A 14,847-nucleotide genomic window follows, 5' to 3' on the forward strand; every position below is an offset into this window, starting at 1 on the left:
ATTATTATTGTTGCCCTGACCATCTATTTAAGCAGTTAACTTTTGCTATATAATAAAAAGTCCTTGCTAACCTAGCACGACCTTAGAGCGATCATCATAATATATTTATCCGAAGTGCCCAAATAATTCCGCCGATTTTGATATCGATAATTTTAACTCCACGATAGGTACATTATTTAGGATTCCCCGTACTAAGAAGACGGGGAATGAACACGAGGGGTAAACACTCAGCGCATGCAGTCCAATATTTACCCCAGCCGCTCCGCTGAGCGGAAAATGTACCGGGTAAATAGGACATGTAGAGACTACTCTACGGCTACAAACTAAATTGATAAAGCCTGCTTCTATTAGCTCGATGGGAGTTGACGACTTCCGATACAATATGTATGGCCACATCTAGGCTGAGACCTAGAGGACGAAAAGTGACTTGTTGGTCCTCCAACGGATCCTTAGGTCCACCATTTCCAGTTCTGGGCAAGTTTGCATAATAGTTATAATAATAATAAAAAAAAGTATACATTTCATGAGTGTGAAGCCCTGTCTCCTGCGGTGGTTTAAACTGTGTAGTGTGTGGTAGGCAGTGTCTTCCCTATATCTATAGTCTTATTAACAAACGTTTGACAATTTAAGAGGCAAAATTATTACAATAACAATTTAAAAGGAGAAAAAGAAATAAAAGAATGAAAAAAAAAAAAAGAATTATGTAATTTTTTGAGGCGTTATTAAGTAGGTATTAAATTTTTCTGTAGAAATTCATATTACGTAATAATTTGCCTTTGCCTTGGAGAACACATCCCGGTTATTGTCTCCAAATGGCGTGATATCACGATTAAATCCCACTAATCCGCATTTAAACAGGGTGATGGGTCAATGCTCTCAACCCTCTATCATAAGAGAGAGGAGACCTGTACCCATCAGTGCGACGTTAATAGACTGATGTAGTACGAAAACAGAAATAATAACACAAAAAGTACATATAAAAGAAAAGTATAACAAAACATCGTACACAGTTTGGCGGCATTATCGCTTCATAGTTATTTCTTCCAAGCAACCAATGGCGAAGAAAACAAATACAGAAAATAGGTAGGAGGTGCATGTATACATATACCCATAAAAAACATAATAATAATTTCAACTCAATTCATTTATTTGTTGCTTTCACGCAATACTCTGTATATTATTAAGTACCACATGATAGATAGCCACATGAACATAAAACCCCGTCAGAACATTGCAATATGGTTGAAACTATTTTAAACAATTTTTTTTTTCATGCATTGCAGATTTTTTTTATATATTGTACTAAACGCAGCCAGCGCAAGCGCAGCCATTTTTAAAATTTAACAATTACGTGAATTCCTTAGACATAATAATACTTACTCGTAAGTAGGTAATAGTATAGTATAAAAACCGATTTTATTGGGGATGCTCTATAATATCATAAAAATCATTAACTGATTGAAAGCATTCTCAATCAGGTATTTTTTTTTTGTCGCGTATTGAAATTGCGTATGAACTTTTCTAGTGGAGTGTTATTTGAATTTCGAATTATTTATTAACTAATCATTTTTTTCTTTGTAAAGAACTACATAAATTTAATAAAAGTATGTATATGACATTTGATCCTCACTTTGAAGTCCTTATTTAGAATATCTTCATTAGTAATTAGTACAAGAAAAGTGGACGCGCGTTTACATTGGTGAGCTGACGGAACTTTGCAGCGGACTAGCTCGTGTACTTTATACAATATGCCTTAAATATATGAAATACCTACTCTTTTATATAACTCAAATTAAAGAAAGGCATTTCCATTATACTTCACACGCCTGCATCACTACTCTTTGTCAGTTCCGCACATTGTTGTCGCTAAAGAAAAGTAAGACCAAGTTGTGCTGACTACCTAAAACAAATGGAAAATTTGTTAATAAATGTTTTTATTGAATATCCCTATCCCTATCCCTATCCCTACTAATATTATAAATGAAACTTTGTACACATATTCTTGGAAGTGTAAGAAGTATAATAAGGATACTTTTTATCCCGACATTAAGCTTGGTTCCTTTGGGAGAGGGGATGAAAGTGTTTGGCATTTAACACCATAACTGCGACAAATTATAATCTATTTAAACAATTATTTTTGTACTATATAATGTGTTTAATTTCGCCCAAACTGTGGTTCGAGAAAGAGGACAGAACTCCTCAGCGGACAGCAGCAAACCCATCATGTAAGCTTAGCTATACTGAATATTTAACATTTTTTTAGAACTTCAACTAAATTCAATGGCACATCAAAAAACAAAAACAAACGCAGACGAAGTCGCGAAAAACAGCTAGTTTTTTCATAAGTATTTAGTAAAAAAAATATCCCTTAAAAGTCACGCTTACCTTTGTGAAAGTGTTAAGAGTTATTGGTGCATAGTTTAAAGACATCACGTAGCAAGGATTCTGTGCTCTGGAAATTGCAAACATATGTTTAGATTATCTTATTTTCGCAACAAATACCTACGCCGAAGCTCATGAACACAAGCGTCATCGCTATTCAACAATTCAACTTATTGATAATACAATAGACTTATTTATTTAAAGTAACAGTGATATTTTTTTGAGTAAAAATGTAGTATACTTAAGCTTACAAGAACAAAGTAACTGATAAGTCGTTGCATCCAATTCTCAGATATAAACGAATGTTTAGGTTAAAATAATGTTACAATTCCGTCTACAGCGTAGATTGTAATAATAAAGAACACAAAGTTGTAAAACCTACAAAGCACTACGCTTAGGTTTCATGGGTTTCCAATATCTTTTCGTACCAACCATGTTTCGTTTTAAAACGTTTATTTTACAAAGAACTCTTTAATGCAGAACTGCTGGCAATATTTATGAAGAAACTAGGTAATTAGGCTTTTCCAAAGATTTATTTACCTTCCAATGTTTATTAGTTATTTTTTGCAATAGAATTTTAAAACAGCTCTTCTTAACAAACGGAGCTGAAATTTTGCATACACTTTTGGATTGGATTGCAGTTTTTGTAGTGACAAATGTAATATGGCGGACCCTCAAAGGTGGTAGTTCAATTGTCCTTTATGCATTCTCATAAGATGGGTATCCAATAAAATGGTTTGCTCAGAAATTAATTATTAATTATTGCTTGTTTTAAGACAGGAAAGATTATTATCACATTGAAGGAAATAGCGAAATTTTGGAATTTATTATTCAAGTTGAGCTATGCTGCTAGGTAACTCTGGATCTTCTACGGATCTTCTTATTTTTGAGTCGATAACGTAGAGCTCCTCACATAGGTCAACTAGTCGCCAAACTGATATCGTCATGGGAAGGGCACATAGCTCGAAGAACGGATGGACGTTGAGGTCCCAAGGTGCTTGAAACCACGACTTCACACCGATAAACTTAGCGTAGGTGGACCTCCAAAGATAGACGAATCAAACAAGTCACAGAGCCGCTAGAAACAAGCAGCCCACGACCGTGGATTTTGGAATTCTCTACAGAAGACCTATGGCTAGAAGTGGATGTCAATCGGTTGAGATGATGATGACGTTGATGAGTCTGAGTCGGAAGCTCACGCAGCAAGCTCAAGCATCGGCATATTAGGTTTAACCATAATTCCCGCGTTATCTATACAAATTAACTATTTCTATTTACGATCACCAACTCGTCCAGCGTAGTGACTATGGGCAACCCATCTCGTTGGGAGGCTTTTAGTCCAGCAGTGGACTGTTATAGGCTATGATGATGATGATGATGATGAAATTTGAAAGTACAACTGGTCGCATTATCTTTAATTCCGTGTAATTTTTATTCAATTTCTACTCTAATTTCTCTCTCTCTTTACTCAATTTCTACTTCTACTTTTAAAAGGAAACTTCACCTGCAAAAATGGGCTTGGTACTTTACCTCATGATAATAAATCCGATAGTCTTATGATAGTGTGTTCCACCGTCGTACCATAGGTTTTCATACGCAGATTCTGCTATTCCCGCACTCTACAATAATGAACGCCTATAATGTACACCACATTAAGTAAAAAAATACAACTGAATTGAGAACCTCTTCCTTTTTTGTAAGTTGGTTAAATCAAATAGAAAAACGATTCTGTTGTCTTGTCAAAATTTACAAGACTTATATGGGTAGATAACTACAACCAAATAGGAAATAAATCAGAGAAACTGACAAAAAGTTTAGATAAATAAATAACCGGTGGCTTCACTTTCTATATCAGTTTTTCGCAGTAGTAGGAACACAAGCACACCTCAATCGAGATGGCTGGTAGGACTAAACTAAAACGTTTAAGTTTTGTAAGTCAGGCCTTAAAAGGACTCACATCTTTTTACTATAATATGTAAGTATGTTGCTTTAATTTAAACTGTATAATATTGGATAGAAACAGGCGTTACTTTGCGGAAAAAAATATATTATGAAAATTAAGCTTAATTTGCTATAGTCCGCGAAAAGCTGGAGAATCTGAATGGTGTAAGTTATAATTTTTTCAAAAACTGTAAACTAACACAAATAGATTCTTTAACTTCATTGGCACAAAATACAAAATAGTAAAGATAATAAAATAACTAGTCACCTCCTCTTTCAGCATTTCGCAGTAGTAGCAGAATAGGTAAACCATAACCAGAAGGGCTAATATAGTCACTATATTGGTGAACTTATCTAGAGCATCATGAGATACCTTAAATTAATAAACAATCCATTTTTATCATCCAAATTTTATATTTTTCAATTTAAACATTTTCTGTTGTTTGAAGTTAAAAGTGCTATTTTTTAAAAAGCTACTGGTAGTACTGAATTCGGTAGATTTATGGTAAGAATAGGACAGAATAAGATGACGGGGTCTTTCAAGGGATTTGATTAGGACCTTTTCTTTTCTTTATTTACATTAATAATTTTTATCACGAGTGGAAATTATTAAGGATATTATACTGTTCCCGTATTATTTATTATAAATGTATGTTATTTTATCTTCTTGTATTTGCTTAATTGCATAAAATAAATTAAAATAAAATAAGGTTACTTACAGATAAAATAACAGCAAAAAAACTTATAATAATTGCGTAGAAACAAAAGTCAATAAAAACCATTCGATTGAAAATATAATTCAGTAACTGCGCCAGTCTGTAATAAATGAAAAAGTTGTAAATGATGTGCTATTTTCTACGAATAGGACTTTCGCCAAATTAAAGCACCATTCGTTATTTATTCAGTAAGATAGCTAAAAGTAAATGTAATTTGGTCACACAGCTCTGGGATTCTAATAGGCTATGATGATGAAGATAAAAAGGGTTATCAATACTTACTTAATTAGTTCTTGGTGTTGTTTTACAATTATTTCAATTGTAATACTTTTATCCACGTTTGTTTCTTCACTCATTTTGCTTTTATTTGGCATCGGGGAAGCATTTTTTATGTCCTCCCGTAAAAGAGCAAACTCCGTACTAAGTTGGGAGCATAACGTTATGAGCAAACAGTGTATGCCCAGATAGAAGAACAGCAAGCGAAGCACTTGAACAAACCAAGACTATTCAAACAATATAAAACGTTTTTTTAAACTAAACTGCTAGAACCAACATTTACGAAAAAGAAACGATTACACAAATCTTGGTACGAGTTATGTCAACAATACGTTGCCATAAATATTGTTTCCACATTTAAAAATTTTTTTTTAGAATGCTAGAATGCGGAGAATTCATAGGATTATTTGAGTAATTTATTAAGTTCCTAATACTCACGAGTGTAAGTCTGGAAAACGTACACAAGTAGATATCGCCCCCAGTTCATGACAGGATCAAAAGGATACACATAACCGAGTGGCAGTATAAATTTGTAGTCTGGCTGGCGAATTTTCCCTAATACTGTTAATATCAACTGAGGAACAAGATTTTGAATTATAGCAATTGTGGTGCCCCAGTAAAAAACTGAAAAAATAGAATTACAGTGAAGTGTCATACTTATTTAATTACAGTGAAGTATCATAATCATACCACAGATATGAAGTGTTAAAAACGTTTTATATTTAAGTATGTTCAGACGGACATTAAGTACCTATTTCCATTTCATCCCGATGATACGGTTTGAACTGGACATCAAACTTAGGATTATCTATTCCGCTGTTTCTTAATTACATTATAATTTATATAAAACCTTATTAACTATAGTTGATGTAAAAATTTACAACTCTTGCTTAAAACGTTCATCGTCGGAGAAACAAGTAGAACTAGAAACTATAAACGATAGCGATCAACGGGACGCGAGTGTGTAGTTTCGATAGTTTTGTCGCCGAGCTTTAAGCGAGTGTGCAAGCGTTTTCTAGCGCCATCCATACGTTATTGCTATTCATACGTCTACTTTAAATGCCGCACTGTAAAGAAAAGATCGAGCGAGCGTCGCTGAACGCGTATCGCTGAGCGACTTTATTGCTGAAAACTCGTCGCTCAGAAACAAAACTAGCAAAGCGAGTCGTCGCCGGCAGTGTGAACAGTCGCGACGTCTTTTCTCGCCGCCGCGCGTCGGTCGGACCTAAAGAGATATTAAATTTAAGGGCACTTTAATCGCATATGTATAAAATTATACAGATAAAATTTTGACGGCATAGCGAATCTGAGTACTATGAGTATATTGTGATATTAATTGATCTGCTACTCATTACATTCGTTATTATAATTATAATATCTGTCCCTTAAGGTTATTGAGAGTTACATTATAATTTTTATATCAGCATTTTGTACAATGTTGAAATTGACATTGCTCTTATTATTCTTAAACCGTTACCTGATTGACCGAAGTTTAACTGCTTTAGGCGACGATTTTTCTGCTTAACTTGAAGATGATTCAGATTATCAGTCTTCCATATCATAGCTAAACCTTTTATAAGGTTTTCAATATCTTTCTTTTTGGGAAGAAGTACAACTGCTTTTAAAATACCTAAAATATTATGAGATTATCAATTATCTATCCTAGATATTACTTATATAGTAGTGTTTTTGTTTTAAAAGCAACATATGAACCGTACCTACTACCATTTATCATCTTGTGAGTTTATAAAGAAAAATATTGTCATGCACAAACCAAGAAATACACAGATAAATTTGTGTTATGATTAAAAAAAATTAGTTCAGAACCCAGGAAGCGATTTTAAAGAAATATTTAGGGGCTGACAAAGTCATTTAAAAACTATATTAAAAAACAGTAAATATATTTCCATTGCTTTAATATGTTACTATAATATTTCCTGATAAAAATATATTAGTAGGGTCCATGTGCATTTAATTTTGTTTTATTTTATGTCCATTTAATTTTGTTTTAAGTTTCGAATTAGCAATAATAATATAATTATTTTTTAAGACCAGAAATTCCAGAAATCATAAATTTTTATATAGTCCCTGATGGGTATCGAAACCCAAGAGCTCCAAATTAAAACCAGCGCTGGCGAGGGGAACGTCACAAAAAGAGAATTCAGGAGGTTGCATTGAATGGCTTTTCCATTTTGGTATATATATATATACAACAAAATATGTAAAAATTAATAAGACATTGAATTTTCTCTTGTGGAGACTGAGTTCCAGCCCTGGCTTTTATATATTATATATTTTAATAACTTTTCGGAGTTATGTGTGTTTTTAATAGAAGTAATTTAAATATCACTTGCTTTAAACGGTGAAGGAAAAAATCGTGAGGAAACCTGATTGAAGTGTGAACCAGCGTGAAGTCTACCAATCCGCACTTGGCCAGCTTGGGACCTACGGCCTAAACCCTTCTCATTCTGTGAGGAGACCCGTGCCCTGTAGCGGGCAACATAAGTTGATGGTCATGAAGATAATCAATGAAAAATTGCCATAATTTAAACTTACTTTGAAGGCCGACTACGCAGACAGATGCCATGAATGCTATATCGGAAATACGAGCATCATTCCCGATCGACCCCAATACACGGAACATGTAAATCCACATAGAGATTAAATTAAAAATCACCATTACAATCATAATAGTAAAGCGCCAGTACTTTTGCCAAAAAGGCACGTTGTCATCAAAAAAATTAATATTGCAACTCTTAATATAATTGAAGGAGATGACGAAAGGTTTGGTGAACTCGGGAGGGAAATCTTTCATAGCGTCCATTTTTTTCGATCGGGACATTTGTTTGCTCGCTGTGAAGTGAAACGGCGTGTCCTTTTTTATGTTACGTAATCGTTTTCGAAGATCCGTTTGATGAAATAAATTCCTTCTATTTTGTCCCGTTTTAAAATATTTGGTTTTTAGAAATCAGATTCAAACACTATTAAGTAAACTTTGAACTTCTATCGTTATAGTATATTAACTTTCATTAGCCTAATTCTAATCATACCGATACTGGTCTATCTTATAAGAGAGAGATTCTAGCTCTAATACGGACTTAGGTAATATTTATTATTATCAGGCTTTAGTTATAATGACCGAGAGCAACAATAAATTCGTTTTTCTAAACACTTTAAAGTATATTTTTACGTCCAAACCAGTTTTTTTTTCTACATAAAATATTTCCTGTAGCCAAATTATCTGGTGTTTATCATATACCTAACTACTATTTCTGGAGCATAAAAGCCTTCTTAATTATGTCGCGATACGACTTAACTAAATAATGCAAGGCTCATGTTTAAAAATGTATTTTAAAGTACAAGGTATTTCACGTATGTGGTACTCTAAAATAACTTGAAGCTTTGATAGACCTGGGATATCTTAGATAAAGAAAAAACCACCTAAAACTTAAAAGACCGAAATCCATATACTTCGATGAACCACCAGTTCAATCGTTGAGCCAGAAGTAGGTAGTAGAGCTTTTTGTGACAGAACTCGTCCGGGAAAGTTTTACCGCCATGCTTATTTCAGCCACACATTGCTGCAGCGCTGTTTTCTGGTCTGAAGGGCATTTTTGCCGGTGTTAGTACAGGTAAATGAAGCACATCACGTAGGCCTTAATGGGCCAGGGCGACATATTGCAGTAAGTTCCTTGGATGCCCTGCGAAGTGTCGCTCTGTTTAAATACAATGGTCTTAAACAGCAGGCAAGAATCCTGGCATCAATAAGGTCAAGCAGTACTTCGCGCCTGAACAGCTTCTCACCTTGTAACAAGATCAGGTTCGATTGTGCATGGAGTACTGCTCACATTTATGCGATTGCTCTGAAAATTATCAGCTTGGATTCAGTGGATCGCCTTCTAGAAGGCTCATCAGTGACCTAAGCAATAAAAAACCTAATAGCTTGCAGCATCGTCGCAAGACTGCCTGCCTTTTATTCTATAAGAGTTTCGTAGAGTGTGCTCAAGAACTGTTTGATCTTGTTCCCCCTCACCTTTTAATTATCGCACCGTAATGATCTGCATCTATACGTGGTTGAAATACCATGGACGTGTACGAAGCGCTTTGCATCTTCTTTTCTGATTCGCACCGCAAGGATCTGGAATGCCCTTCCAACTTTCATTTTCCCCAGTACTTATTTTAAATCAAGAGTGAAAAGGCTGCATTATCATCATGGCCACCATCAGGTGTGATTTCAGTCAACCGAGCGCATGATATTTTCTTCGCTTGCTCTACAACCATAAAAATAAACTTATTATCAGGGCCATCTGCTTGGTCTGTCAAATCTTAATATATATAAATCTCCTGTCACGATGTTTGTCCGCGATGGACTCCTAAACTACTTAATCGATTTTAAATTAAATTGGCACACCGTGAGCAGTCTGGTCCAACTTAAGAGATAGGATAGCTTAGGTCTTTAATTACAGTCGCAATTTTATTTTATTGTAAATTATTTGTCTATGATTAATTGACAGTCACAACTCACATGTTATATATATATATATATATATATATATATATATATATATATATAACATGTACTACTATACTCATTTAAGGCTTAGCGATACTGAATACTTTAAAAACAAAATCAAACGCAGATGAAGTCGCGGGCAACAGCTAGTATTACTATAAAAACTAAGTATGTCAGCAAATGCAGGGAGTATACTAGACGGAACCTCGACGCTATAGCTTCAGCCTTATCTTTAAAGTCGTTTTATCAAAAATACATGATTGCTTATATAAAAATCAGCCCCCAACCGTTGTGTGTGTGTTATTTTCACGCGGTTTTTCATCATTGCAAATTACAAACCGATACAGCCTTTGTGAATATGGAATGAACAGATTAACGGAGCGTGTACTTTTTTCTGTACAATTTGTTGTTTGAAAATGAAATGGCATATAAAAATACAATAGAGGCAAAATTGAAAGTGGATCGTGCTGAATTATTTATACATGTGAAAAATTTTAAAGGCATTGTTTATTTTTTAACATTTCCCAATAAATTCTACATAATATATCCATTAGTTGAGACAACGATAATATTCTACTTAAGCTAAATAAATATACTAAGACAATACACACATCGCCATCTGGCCCCTAAGTAAGTATAGCTCGTGTTATGTGCACTAAGAAAGCGGATGAATATTTTTATGAATACAATACAAATAAATACTTATAATACTAAACACTCAGACCCTGAAAAACATTCATGTTCATCACAAAAACATTTTTAAAGTTATGGGAATCGAACCCACGTCCGTGGGCGCAGAAAGCAGGGTCGCTGCCCACTGGGCCAACCGGCTGTCTAAAGATCTACTAAGGACTAATATTTTGAGATTCATATGCTGAAATTATATTTTTACTGTTATAAAGTTTATTTTATTTTATTACACTACAAGTTGGCCCTTGACTGCAATCCCACCTGGTGGTAAGTGATGATGTAGTCTAAGATGGTAGCGGGCTAACCTGTTAGGGAGTATGGCAGTTATATTTAACCCATACCCCTAATCAGTTTCTACGCGACATCATACCGTCACACTGCATAACATAGCGGCACGTCTTTGTCGGCAGGGTGGTAACTAGCCACGGCCGAAGCCTCCCACCAGACCAGCCCACAAAAAAAATTGAAATGATATATTCCAAAATTTTCCCTGCCGGGAATCGAACCCGGGACCTCAAACTTAAAACCACAGTACTCACATCTGCGCCAGTCAAATCAATAACAAGTATTGATATATCTTGCATCCTGAATAAGTATCCCATATGTAGGATGCAAGATATATCTGCAGTTGACCAAAGTCAAAGTCAAAGTCAAAAATATCTTTATTCAAGTAGGCCCACAGGTGGCACTTTTGATGCGTACATAAGAACCACACGGTAGTGAGATGATGGCGATAACGATATTCGTAAACTTAAAACTAAAGCTACGAGGGTTCCAAACGCGTCCTGGTCTAAGAAGAAGCCCACAACAAACTTAGCCGGGTGTTTTTTTTTTTTTTGTTATCACCATCTCACAATGTCATTTTAAATTATTAGAAGAGCAACCTGGTTAGAGCAATAATTTACACCCAAGCTTTTTTATCGTTTACGTAGTCCTTTATACTATAATAGGACTTTTCTATAAGCTTAAGTTTAATACAAACTTTGAACTTTTTAAGAGACATCTCCAAGATGACAATTGGTAGTTTATTGTAGAATTGTATGCAATTTCCTTTAAACGAATTATGAATTTTATGTAACCTAGTATATTGCACTGTAAGTTTATTCTTACTTCTAATGTTTAAATTATTGCAGTCACATTTTTTCTTAAATTTAGAAATGTTTTTATGAACGTACATTAAATTTTCAAATATGTACTGACTATACACTGTCATTATTTTAAAATCTTTAAATTTATCTCTCAATAACTCTCTCGGACCCATTTTATAGATAGAACGAACAGCCCTCTTCTGCAGCACGAAAATAGTGCTAATATCAGCAGCATTACCCCAAAGTAAAATTCCATATGACATAATGCTGTGAAAGTAACTAAAATATACCAGTCTCGCAGTTTCTACGTCGGTCATATGGCGTATCTTCTTTACCGCATAGGCAGCAGAACTAAGCCTGTTCGATAAATTATTTACATGAGGGCCCCATTGAAGTTTAGAATCTAACGTTATTCCTAGAAAAACTGTCATATCCTCCAGTTTCAGTTCCTCATTATTAAGTAGTACAGTGGTTTTCACGTGTTTAACATAGGTAAAGTGAAATTTATACACTTGGTTTTTTTCCGTTAAGAACCAAATTATTAGCTTTAAACCACTGTACCACTTTAGCGAGAGAGTTGTTTACGTCGTCAAAAGCTAGTTCCCGTCGATTTATTTTAAAAGTCAGTGATGTATCATCGGCAAACAGAACTATCCCGTGTTTGTCCTTGGCAAGGTAAGGAAGGTCATTAATGTAAATAAGGAACAGAAATGGTCCTAATATAGACCCCTGTGGGACACCTATTTTCATAACTGATCCATTAGACCGTTTTCCATTCACGTCGACTTTCTGAATTCTATCGCGTAGATAGTTACTCATTAAGTCTAGAGCTACACCCTGAATTCCATAGTGGTGTAGTTTCCTAACTAACGTTTCGTGTTGAACACAATCAAACGCCTTAGATAAGTCACAGAACACACCAAGTGCATCACGTGACTCCTCCCAGGCTTCAAATATGTTTTGTATTAGCTCAACACCTGCGTCGATTGTTGAGCGACCCCGTGTGAAACCAAATTGCTTTATATGAAGTAAATTATACTTATGAAAATGGTAAAGTAATTGATTTAAAATGAGTTTTTCAAAGATTTTACTGAAAGTGGGTAGTACGGATACTGGTCTAAAGTTAGTGGGGTCAGAAGTACTACCCGATTTAAACAATGGAACTATTTTACTAAGTTTCATTAAGTCAGGAAACACACCACAATCTATACAATTATTAAATATTAAAGCTAAATCGGGTGCAACAATATCAATTAATGATTTGACAACGTTTACGGAAATGCCCCACAGATCATTTGTTTATTTTATTAATTAATAATTTAAAGGCTTTAATAACGTCAGAGCCACTAACATGCGTGAATTTAAAAGAATGGTTACACTTAGGCACATTTTCCTTTAATAGAGAGAGAGCCATATCTGGTGAAGAGTTTAATGATTCTGTTGTGGAGACGGGAATGTTGGTAAAGAAGGTTTCAAAAGCAGTAGCCACCTCGAAATCTGTTGTTAAGGCTTTATTATCTACATTAAGTTTAAAGTTAATATTTCGTGGTGTTACTCTTCCCGTCTCCTCATTAATTATGTTCCAAGTAGTTTTGATTGCATTGCTGCTATTTTTTATTTTATTTTTGATGTATCGCGTCTTTTCTAAGTAGCAAGCGCGTTTAAAATTCTTGGAAAACAATTTAACATAATCCCCAAACTTATCACCAGTGTTAAATTGACGTTCAGCATACAATTCGTACAGCTTTTGCCTATTTTTATGAAGTTCAACTGTCGCCCACTCACTAAAATTTAATGTATCAGTAATCACAACCGACTTACTAGTAAATATAGAATGAAATAGTCTATTAAAGGTATTGAAAAAGGAGCTGTACATTGCATTTGGAGTCGCCCCTGAGGGTAGGAATGGGAGGTCATTTACTAGGCTAATTCTCATTTTCTCTATGCGGTTGGATGTTACAGGAACAAATGTTATTTTACGTTTAGAAACATTTTTCTTCACATTTTCAAATTGAATAATTTGACCACAATGATCAGAGTCTAATTTACTAATAATATTTTTGCTTATAGGAATTATATTTGTAAAGATGTTATCCAAACAGGTGGCGCTAGTAGCAGTTATTCTTGTGGGCTCCATGAACATATTTGATAGATTGTAAGTTTTAAATAAATTCAATAACTTGATACTTAAAGAGTTATTTTCTAAAATGTTTACATTAAAATCTCCGCATATTATTAACTTTTTATTACACTTTGATATTTTAAATAACACTTCATCCATTACCTTTTCAAAAAGTTCAAAGTTTGACAAGGGTGGCCTATAAACAGTAACAATTATAAATTGCTCTAGTTCAACCGAGGCTAGCTCTATTGTCCGTTCAACAGAAAGGCTAACAATATCGTTTCTGTTTTTAAATTTTAAATTTTTATTTAATAAAATTAAAGAGCCTCCATGAATCGCTGTAACCCTGGTGAACGAACTACCAACCTGGTGGTTACCAAAATTAAACAAATATTCATTGGTTTTCAACCAGTGCTCAGTTATACATAAAATGCTAATATTAAAATCATTTAAAAATAGTTCAATCTCTAAGTCTTTTCCTCTAATACATTGAATATTTTGGTGAACCAAGTTGATATAATTAGAATTAGATTTTTTATTATATTTTTGGTTTAATAGTACATTGTGCGACCCCTTACTAAATTTTTTTTCATATATGCCTGAGGGAGACTCAGTTATCTGCTTTTCTAAGCAAGAGAAAACCTCTGTTGTCTCCTTAACTAGTTTAAACTAAAATGACTTGGACCCAACTTACTAACTTACTTTTAAACTATAACACTCATTGAAGCTTTTTATAATATTAATATGGTTTAAAACTAGACAGCTTAAATCTTTACGAAGCGAGCTTGCTAGTGGAATAAAGCAACAAACGAAGCGAGATCAAATGAAAATTTGAGTCAATAAACATCAATCCCCTGCTTTCCATCCCCTGCTTTTAAAGTCAAAGTCAAAGTTAAATATTTCTTTATTCAAATAGGCACATAGATGGCACTTTTGAGGCGTACATTACATGTGAGATATGACATAGAAGTGTGTTGATGGCGATAACTAAATTCGTCAACTTAAAACTAAAGCTACGAGGGTTCCAAACGGGCTCTGGTCTCTTATAGGATATGACCCGAATTGGTTGCTTCTCCACGTAAATATTTGGATGTATGCCTAAGCCGATTGTTTCCCCTG

At 34.3% G+C, this 14,847-nt stretch overlaps 1 protein-coding gene across 1 annotated transcript in view; it reads right to left on the bottom strand.

The window, feature by feature from the left end:
• Positions 1 to 1,834: 1,834 nt before the first annotated feature.
• The window catches only part of LOC120631732, a 44,729-nt gene continuing 31,716 nt past the window's right edge, over positions 1,835 to 14,847 (bottom strand). The window contains exons 9-16 of the mRNA XM_039901414.1: positions 6,793 to 6,945; positions 5,754 to 5,939; positions 5,322 to 5,526; positions 5,079 to 5,139; positions 4,592 to 4,696; positions 3,913 to 4,001; positions 2,386 to 2,452; positions 1,835 to 1,900 (exon numbers count right to left, since the gene is read on the bottom strand). Of these exons, the coding sequence (XP_039757348.1) occupies positions 1,835 to 1,900; positions 2,386 to 2,452; positions 3,913 to 4,001; positions 4,592 to 4,696; positions 5,079 to 5,139; positions 5,322 to 5,526; positions 5,754 to 5,939; positions 6,793 to 6,945 (932 nt within the window). The remainder of the gene's footprint in view (positions 1,901 to 2,385; positions 2,453 to 3,912; positions 4,002 to 4,591; positions 4,697 to 5,078; positions 5,140 to 5,321; positions 5,527 to 5,753; positions 5,940 to 6,792; positions 6,946 to 14,847) is intronic.

This window comes from Pararge aegeria, chromosome 18, assembly GCF_905163445.1.
Source record: "Pararge aegeria chromosome 18, ilParAegt1.1, whole genome shotgun sequence".
Classification (NCBI taxonomy): domain Eukaryota; kingdom Metazoa; phylum Arthropoda; class Insecta; order Lepidoptera; family Nymphalidae; genus Pararge; species Pararge aegeria.